This window comes from Rattus norvegicus, chromosome 10, assembly GCF_021556685.1.
Source record: "Rattus norvegicus strain SHRSP/BbbUtx chromosome 10, alternate assembly SHRSP_T2T, whole genome shotgun sequence".
NCBI lineage: Eukaryota > Metazoa > Chordata > Mammalia > Rodentia > Muridae > Rattus > Rattus norvegicus.
Genome location: NC_141543.1, coordinates 68,304,518 through 68,314,308, shown reverse-complemented (window position 1 = coordinate 68,314,308; position 9,791 = coordinate 68,304,518). Strand labels below are relative to the sequence as shown.

The 9,791-nt window shown below is 48.9% G+C and overlaps 1 protein-coding gene across 1 annotated transcript; it reads right to left on the bottom strand.

The window, feature by feature from the left end:
* Positions 1 to 4,357: 4,357 nt before the first annotated feature.
* Abhd15 (abhydrolase domain containing 15) lies at positions 4,358 to 9,744 on the bottom strand. Its single transcript, NM_001107025.1, is given in 2 exon segments — positions 4,358 to 6,508; positions 8,812 to 9,744. Coding segments are annotated over 2 exon segments (1,380 nt in total). The 5' UTR covers positions 9,666 to 9,744; the 3' UTR covers positions 4,358 to 5,982.
* Between the last annotated feature and the right edge of the window lie 47 nt (positions 9,745 to 9,791).

The following is a 9,791-nucleotide window of genomic DNA, read 5'->3' as shown; positions in this document are numbered from 1 at the left end:
CGGGTCCTGTGGAACAGGAGTTACAGACTGTTGGTGAACCACAATGCATGTGCTGGGACTTGAACCTGGGTCTTCTGAAAGAACAGAAAGTGCTTTTCTCTGTGTTGCCTTGGCTGGTCTTGAACTCTTAGAGCTCTGCCTGCCTCTGCCTCCCAGGTGCTAGGATTAAAGGCGTGTTCTACCATGCTAGGCAGAGCAAGTGCTATTAACCACTGACCCGTTTTTCCAGCCCCCTACTCAGTTTCTTTAGTAAATTTTTTTCATTAAAGATATTTTGGTTTACTGGGCAGTGGTGGCACATGCCTTTAATTCTCACACTCAGGAGGCAGAGGCAGGCAGATCTCTTTGAGTTTGAGGCCAGCCTGGTCTACAGAGTGAGTTCCAGGAAAGCCAGGGCTACACTGCCTTAAAAAAGAATTCAGCTCACTGAAATATAATTTCTGATCTTCAAGTACAGTGCTAGATGTGTGTGCCTCCACTCCTGGCTCAGCGTGGAGGATTTAGCTGGTGATAGTGGTTCTAGGGATTAAACCCAATGTCTTTAGGGTGCTATTCAAGTGCTCTACCACTAAGCCTCATCCCCACTCTCCTGACCTAGGGCATCTAATGCCTCTCACTTTCTCAGAGCATCTGCACATAGATAGTAAAGGATAATAAAAATAGATCTTTTAAAAATATGTATATGAATACACTATCACTTTCTTCAGACACACCAGAAGGGGGCATCAATTACAGGTGGTTGTGAGCCACCATGTGGTTGATGGGAATTGAACTCAGGACCTCTGGAAAAGCAGTCAGTGTTCTTAATTACTGAGCCATCTCTCTAGCCTCCATAAAAGTACATCTTAAAACAATACCTTCAATTGGATCTAGGCCATTCTCATGTCTTAGTTGTGTGTACCCTCATTCATGCCAAAGAGCAGTCTAGCTTGAATATCTTCAATGAAAACATGAAGGCATTCATTCTGTTTGGGAGCACAAAGATTCCTTGGCTCTACCTTCTCAAATCTTCCTCAAAGCAAGCCATGATAACTCATAAAATGTTCTGACCTCATCTTCTGGGGCCTTGACTATGGCCTTGCAAAAAAAAGTTGTAGTCATTCGACCCCATGTATCTGCTTGTTCACACTTTTGTGATTCTGACTAACAAAGGCTCTGTGGTTCAGGTGGAAGATGAGCCCAGAGGAGTATGTGATGCAGGTGGCTGTGAGGTGAAGCCAAGGCAGCACTTCCTGTCTGAATACCTCTTTTTAAACAGTTTGGGTCTTTACACAAAGCAGATGTCTTCTTGAGAATTTTGGTGTTCTCTTTCTCATACTGTTGTCTCCAGCCACTTCTCTAAGTGTTTCTAATGTACTGTTTGATATCATAAAGCTGTACATGCAGCTTATTACAGTGTACAGCTATGTGTCCCTGTACTTGTGTGCAGGTATGTGTTTGTACATGTGTATGTGCATGTGCATACCTGTGTGGGTGTGTTTGTATGTGTATGTGCATATTTGTACAGGTATGTACATATTGTACAGGTGTGTGCACATGTGTACACGTGTGTGGTTGAGTGTGCCCACATGTACTCATGTGCAGTTGTGTGTACATTTGCATATAATGTGCATGCAGATGTGTATGCACGTGTGTCTACTTGTGTACATGTGTGTATACATGTGTTCAGTGTATGTATGTGCATACATGTGTATGGATGCATATGTGTTTATGCTTTGTGCATGTACACATGTATGAAGGTGTATGTGTGTGCACATGGGGGTGCATGTATGCATGAGCATATGTGTACAAGTGTATGTGCACATATATGCATGTACACATGAGCAGATGTATGTATACATGTACAGGTATGGGTGTGTGCATGTATGAGCATATGTGTGCAGGTCTGTGTGGATATGTGTGATGGGTATGTATATGTGTGCATATGTACATGTATGTGTACAAATGTATGCAGCTGTACGTGGAGCCAATGTGGTGAATGTCAGGTGTCTTCATTGTTCTTCATCGCTCTCCATTTTACTTTTTAGATTATTTTTACTTTATGAGTATTGATTGGTATTTTAGTTACATGTATGTCCTTGTGAGGGTGTTGGATCCCCTAGAACTAGACTTACAGACAATCATGAGCTGCTATGTGGGTGCTGGGAATTGAATCCTGGTCCTCTGGAAGAGCAGCCAATGCTTTTCTAGCCCCATCTGACCCACTGACCTAGGGTCTTTCACTGAACCTGGAGTTGCTGATTAACTAGACTAGCTGGCCATCAAGCTCTAGGAATCTACCTGCCACACCCCACTCTCAGGATGTGAGGTTACAGACAGAGGACACCTTCTGTGCCCTTCTGTTTAGCTGGGTACTGGCAATCTAGACTCACTCAAATCATCATGCTTGTTTGGCTCAGAAGCCACTGAGCCACCTCCCTAACCTTTAGCATAGTCTTGTTATCAGCAGTAAGAACTTAGCAGAAATCAAAGCCTTCCAGAGGCAAACTGTCTGCTTCCTGTACTCTGATTCCCAGATAGACACAGAGGACTTCGTCTCCATTTCTTTCTCACATTATTTACTTATTTTTGATTTTTGAGACAAGATCTCACATAGCCCTGGGTTGTTACATAGCTGAGGCTGACTTTGAGCCTCTGATCTTCCTGTCTCAAACTTTCAAGTGTTGGGATTACAGGCAAAGCACCACACTCTGCTCAATCTCTACTCTTGAGATAATGTCTGCTGAAGTCTTTAGTCCCCCACGCTCATCTTCCTTTACCCTTTTAAAGGTGCTTGTGAGTAATGAAGAGACCAATCGGTTGGCAGGAAGGAAGGAAGAACGCAAGGATCAGAACGATGGGATACCATAGAGAGTCATGGTGTTTGGAATTTCTTGGGATTTGTTTTGTTGTTGCTTCCTCAAAATCAGAACTTGTTTTTTTGTTTGTCATTGTCCAAAGAACCATACTTTCTCCGGGTAGTGTGCCTGGGTCTCCTTATATGTTTCACATGATTAGCTGTTTACCCAAACTGACCCAATCTGGATGAAGGGCAGTCATCCAAACCCTTCCTGCTTCAACAGAAACCACACTTTCTGGCAAAGATGACCCTTTGCCCTAGTTTCTGTGTGTGTGTGTGTGTGTGTGTGTGTGTGTGTGTGTGTGTGTGTGTGTGTATGTGTATGTGTATTGTTTGCTTTTTTTGTTTTGTTTTGAGGCAAGGTCTCAAGTAACCTATGCTGACCTCAAGCTCAGTACTAGCAGACCTTGAACTAATGACAATTCTGCTTTCTACCTCTGGGACTACAAGTCTGCACCATCACACTGGCTCATGCAGTGCTAAGGATTGAAGTCAGAGCCTTGTGAATAATGGGTAAGCCCTCGACTAACTGAACTACATGTCTAGCCTTCACTCCTAGTCTCTGCACAGCAATGGGTAGAATTTTCTTTTTGTAAATCACCTAGGCTGCACATGGTGGTGCATACTTTTAATCCCAGTATCCAGAAGTGGGGGATTTCTGTGAGTCTGAGGCCAGCCTCGTCTATACAGTGAGTTGCAGGGCAGTCAATGTTCTATTGTGAGATGCCATCTCAAAAAGTAATAGGTCCCTCCCTGAGAGCTCCCTGTGTAAAGAGCAGAAGGGGAAATGTCTTAGGGTTAAATCAGTAGGACTTGGGGCCCAAATAACCTGAAGGAGAGTTACTCTGCCATTCCTCTGAGGACTGCAAGACCTATGCCAGGGGAGAGGGTGGAGCTCCGCGGTGAAGTGCTGTCTGGTCTGTGCAAGGCTCTGGGTTTAACCACCAGCTCCACAAAAAAGAAGAGAAACCTTACTATGAAGTCTTTACACTCCCTCTCTAGCAAGCTTGCTTTTCTTTAAAAAAAAAAAAAAAAAGGCGGGGGGGGGAGCTTAACCAGGCTTTCTCACATAAGTGTTCTCTTGAAGAAATGGGTCCTGTGGTAGCTGATCTTGAAAAATTGCCCAGATTTTTGCCATTAGAGACACTTTAAGCCTTAGGGTTGAACTGCCACCAGGCTGTTTCCCATCTTATCATTATTTCTGAGGGATCCAATAGCAGCAGGACCCTAATTAACTGAAATCCCTACTGTCCCAAATGTGGGGGTGGGGTTGAGTGACCATATGCCAGCCATCCCCCAACCTAGCCTTCCACCGTGGCTGTGGTTCACCAGCGACTGAGGAGCTTCCTCTTTAGAGCTCAGTTCCTTTTCGTTCTCTTGCTCAGAAATGATGAAAGAAGAGGGTGTGGGGGAGGGGCCAGAAGTAGAGAAGAGAGAAAAAACTTCTTTCACAATAGGATATGTGCCTTAGATGATTGAATGTTGTCTGGATTATATCTTGGATTTACTTCCTTGTTTCTTAATCTAAAAGAACAAGATTAGAAGGCTCGGTGGAGAGCCTTTAATTCCAGTTCTCTGGTGGATCTCTGTACTGAGCAGCCTGGTCTACATAGTGAGTTCCTGGCCAAGCAGAAAACAAAAGCCCAAAACAAGCAAACAGAAAACCCGACTAGGTAGGACAAGGTTATCCAAACCTGGAATGGAAGCCCTGGTGCACCTGTGAGCTCTCTTTGTCCTTTGGCTGTGAAGGCCTCTTTCAAACTGTTTTGTTTCTTTAAGTCTAAACCAAGTGCCTTCTTTCCCACTGATAAACTAAAAAAATAACTTCTGGACTGGATGTAGAGCTCAGTGGTAGAGGGTTTGCCTAGCAAGCAAGGCCCAAGCACCATGGATAAATAAAAAACAAAATTTCAGGGTAGATTATGAATCTTAACAATACATGGATCCAGATGTCCAGCTGTCAAAATAATTTGTAAAGGCTCAGTCCAATCCAAGCTATGTACGTCTAGCTTACTGCTCTCTGGTCTTCAGCCTTATCCCTCATAAAACCAAATGGCCACTCACTGGCTGAGTGAATGGATCCAGAAAACAGCTTTGGCTTTCTGAATAATTGAGCAGACAAAGCTGTAATGTGAGACACTCAGGAATAGTGGGGTTGCCTTCACCGTGCTCTTGGAGTTTTTGCCCTCCTCTGCTCCCATATCTCTTGCCTGGCTGTGGAAAGGGAGAAGCTAGTGCCAGAACACTGATCAGAAACTCTTATGAGGGTTGTTACTCTTGTCACTGACTGTGAGAAAGCCCACATTTCAGGAGGAGGACATCTGGCTGCTGCTCTCTGGAGGAATCTCCTGGATCAGAACTGAAGGGGTGTGTGTGTGAGTGTGTGTGTGTGTGTGTGTGTTTGGCCTAACCTGGCTACCACAGCCATGATCTAACAGAACCCTTAGACCCTGGGTAATAGCACCTCTTACTTCTAAAACACTTTTAGGAGATGGATTGAACCAGCTTGAGAGCCTGGCTTAGAGGCCTAGGTTAGCCCTGGAGCTTCTATCCACCATGAGAGGCAGGGACAGACACTCACATTCTAGCTAGCTCTCTCCACCCTGGCCTCGGCCCAGCATCTCCTGCCTCTGTTGGCTTTCAGACTGGGGAGAGCTAGGCAACTGGGACAGCCTGCTTCCCCAGCTGCTGATATTCGAGTCAGAGCAGAACCACAACCGCAGAGCACATGAGGGAAATGGGACAGAGACACAAACATCCTGTCCTTTCTGTACTGAGTGGCTCCAGCTCGAGACTCAGAGTCACCAAGATGATTATTTATGTGGGACAGAACCACCCATCGACTCTCATAAGTTCATCCTGCCTGGACTCCCAGCTAGGAGAGCCAGAATTTCTCTCCAGTCTGAAACTTCACCAGGGCTGCTGCTTTGCTTGTGACTTGATGACAGAAGACAGTGGCCAGGGGCCGAGCAGGATGTGCAATGTTTCTCAGAGCCAGGGCAATTCTTCTTTAGGTAGTACGTTCAGGGTGGAAGTTCTTTCTCCACTTTAAGAGAGGGGTGCAGGTCCCCCCTCCCCCTTCGCTGTGATACTGTGGGATCTATCTCGCAGGTCCAGGGTCTTCCCTAGGTAAGCCTCACCTCTCACCTCGTGTAAGAACGCTTCCAGTCGAAGATCTCCTCCAGATTGGAAGAAGGGGAAACCTCTCGCTTCTGCAGGCCCCCCCAGCGACGCCGGCCCCCTAAAAATGAAGTCCTGCGCCTGCTCAGCCCTTTCATTCTCTCTTCCATTCTGAAGAATTCAGTCAGGGCCCTGAAGGACTCCAAGATGATCTCGTGACTCCATGCTGGCAAGGGCTCAGGGCGCAGGAAGCCACAGTGGCCTCCATGGCTACTGAGTAGAAGGAAGAAATACGGGTTGGTGTGGAAGAGTTCCGCAGGCAGAGTGCGGTCTGGTGGTCCACACACCGGGTCGTCAGCACTGCAGATGCACAGCACAGGCACAGCAGCCTCATCCACATCCCGGAGTGGGTCGTTGAGATCCCAGTAGGTATCCCAGCTAATGGGCAAACTCTTGGTGTGGCAGAACAATGTCTCCTCAAACTCTCGAAGGGAGCTGCTCTTGAAGAGCTTGCCGGTGTCTACTGTGTCCTCCAGGGCAGAAGCATACCTGACCACAGGTGAATGAGAGAGCGAGATGGAGAAATCAGAACATTAGATGACAGGTAAAGTTACTGTGGAGACAGCATCCAGGCCAGAGTCTAGCCACAGAGACGTTGGGCTTTTGAAATACAGAAAAGAGAAGTCTGGTGGCAAGGGTCCTTGATCCCAGCTCTCAAGAGGCAGAAGCCCGCCCAGTGGCTCTCTGGGAGTTCCAGGCAATGACAATCAATGAGTCTCAGTCTCTTAGTCAGAGCCCCCTCACCCCCCTACCCCTGCACACACAAGAAAACACAGCCCCTTTAAAAGACGTGTTTCATGTGTGTGAATGTTTTGCCTGCATGTATATGTGAACCATGAGCCCATGCAAACCAGAAGCTCCCCTGGAGCTGGAGTTACAGATGGTTGTGAGTCATTATGTGGGTGCTGGAAGTTGAGCCAGGGTCCTCTGCACAAAAGCAATGGTGCTCTTAACCACTGAACCATCTTTCTGGTCCCCCAAACCCCTTTCACATTGTGACCATCATTTAAGGTCAGACAATTTCTGGTATAATGCATATGTTTGGCTCCTCCATAGGGGTGATCATTTTTTCTCTGTCACTCCTACTATTTGTCCCTGGGACATTTGACTTTGCAGTTGCTGACTAGAGACAGCTCTCCCTGTAACCTCACCTTTTGACCCTTTGTAAGGGACTCATGACCTGCCTCCTCTGAGGCTTCTCCTGAGAGAACTCACTGTCTCAGACGATCCAAACTAGGAGGTGGTGCCTCTCCCTCTCCCACAATCAATCACCGTTCTATTCCAGCCATTGCCTTCCCGTTTTTTGGTTGATGTGATGCCTGGTGGTATGACCTTGGTTGGGGACACCGACCCCTGGGGCACTCACGTGCTCCTAGCAAGTGCTTGGTGGTAGAGAAAACAACTGGGACCAGAATCAGTCTATCAGATGATTTCCTAAATAGGGGCCTGCAAATTACAGGGAGTGGGAGGGGGAGCTGGGGGGGAGTGGGGACAATGGGGGGCCGGGGGCTCTCCGATCCCTGGAGAGGGCCTGGAAGGGTCACAAGGAGGTCAGGTGGCCAGCTCAGTCCTTTAGGGAGATTAATCAGCCCTGTTAGTTGACTTTAGATCTGTGCATGAGTTTCCAACCCCAGACTTCCACAGGAAGGGTGGCTGGTTCCTAAATGCCTTGGTTTCCTCTTCATTTCCCTTCCCCAACTTTCTGGTTTGAGTCTATGGTAAGCACTAAAGGTGGTCATTTTGGAGTGGAAACTACAGCAGTTAAGCTAGACTAGAGTACCCTGTCCCTGTACCAAACCACCTCTGAGTTGCCATGGCAGCACCTCTCATTCAGCCTCAGGGTTTGACCTTTCCAAAATAGAAGGAGGTAAAATGGCAAAGAAAAAAAGAAAGAGTTCTAATTGGCAGGTCAGGGTTTTCCTGTAATGGTCACAGCCACCTGCTGAGGTGTTATTAACTCCACTGACGGAAAGAGGGGTGAGCCTTAAAAGGGCTGGCTGATTGCCTATAAATTCAGGGTTTGACCCCAGCCAGGCCCGACCCCATGTCCTGGGTTTTCCTATTTGTTGCCAGAATGCCTCTGACCTCATTTTTGCCATCTCTTAGGGAAGACTGGAATGGTGCTCAAGTGGTTTCTGTGCAACAGTCTTGCCTGGTGTTAAAATCGCGCGCTCTCTGGAGATCTAAGAGTTTAGTGGTTTTGTTTGTTTGTTTGTTTTTAGTAGATGTGTGTGGTGCCTGATGCCTGTAATCTCAGCACTCAGGAGGTGAAGGAGTTCAGGGGCACACACCCCCTCAGCTGTAAAGCCTGAGTCGTGTGAGACCTTGACTCAGAAAGAACAAACACACGAATAAGTGTTGCATACTCGCCTCTTAGAAATATGTAAAACATCTGTCAGTTTAAAGAATTAAATAAATCAAATGCTGCCACATCTCTTATTCGTGCTGCCTCCTGCCTCAGAGTCGGAAAGTAAACATTCTGGACAGATACTCGGCTGCAATTGCCTCCAGAGCCCTGTTTGCTGACCTATCTGGCTGTGGACTAAGTGGTAAATGTCAGGTGCAGGCCTCTGCTGACCACCGGTTGCTAGGACACCTAAGACTGAGATGAACTGATGGGGCCCTAATGGAGGCCCTGGGGCTATCTATGGCTTGAAACCCACTTTCATAGCTTTATGTCAATTATAGGGTTTGAACAATTTGGGAAACCTTGTGAGAACTTTGCCCCAACCTAACCACAATGGTCTGTTTTCATACAAGCAGAGCTCTAGACCTCAATTCCCGTTACCCACCTGCTGAGAGCGATTTTCTGGTACAGCAAGAATCCACGTTCATAAGGCCAAGGCAAGCCAGCCTCGAACCACTCGCGACAGCGTAGCACTGGCGAGATGCAGGCAGCGCCGGTTACATAGCTGGAGGAGCCGCACTCCCCCAAGTAGGAGAGCAGCAGAGCGGATCCTGAACCCTCGCTCACCGCGAACAGGGGTGCCGCCGGGTGTCGGAAGCGAATATAAGTCACAGCCTCCTTGAGGTCGGACGGGTCCCCAAAAGGCTGTAGTCGGGGGCTGACTAGTGGGCAACCGTGGTGGCCGCGGCGATGGAAGATGACCGGGTAGTAGCCATGCTCCAGGGCGAGCAGGCAGAGCCCCAGTACATTGCGGGTGAGGCGTCCCCATGCATTGGGGATTACCAGTAGTACTGGAGGAAGGCTCCCAGGGTTGGTGACACGGCGGCCCCTGGCACAAGGTCCTATGACCCAATCCAGAGCCACCAGCCCATCATCTGCCAGCTGCAGGTACTCGCGGGCTAGCTCAGGGTCAGGCCCTACAGGCAGGATGAAGTGGCAGAAGGTCTGCAGGTGGGGCCCCGACAGCCAGGAGCGCGGGCTCGGTTCCAGCGCCGCCGAGCGTCGCAGAGCGCGCAGCAGGCACTGGGCCAGAGCGGACGGCTTGCAAATGAGGCTGCAGCCCCCGGGGAGCGGTTCGCGCCGGTCGCTGAAGTGGTCGGCGGGGCCTCCGCTCACCACCTCCTGCTCCTCGTGGTCCCGGACCGAGGTTCGCGCTCCGACAGCGCGCTTCCAGGGGCGCAGGAGGAGCAGGGCGAGCGCTGCCAGCAGCAGCGCCAGGGCGGCTGGCCACGGAGGCATGGCTCGGCAGGACAGTCCCCGGCGGGAGGCACTGGGCTTCGGGGAGCGGAGCTGTCCCCTCGCCCAGCTCCCCGCTCTGCCCGCGGCTCCGCCCGGCCGCCCGTGGCTGTCAAGAGTCCTCCCAAG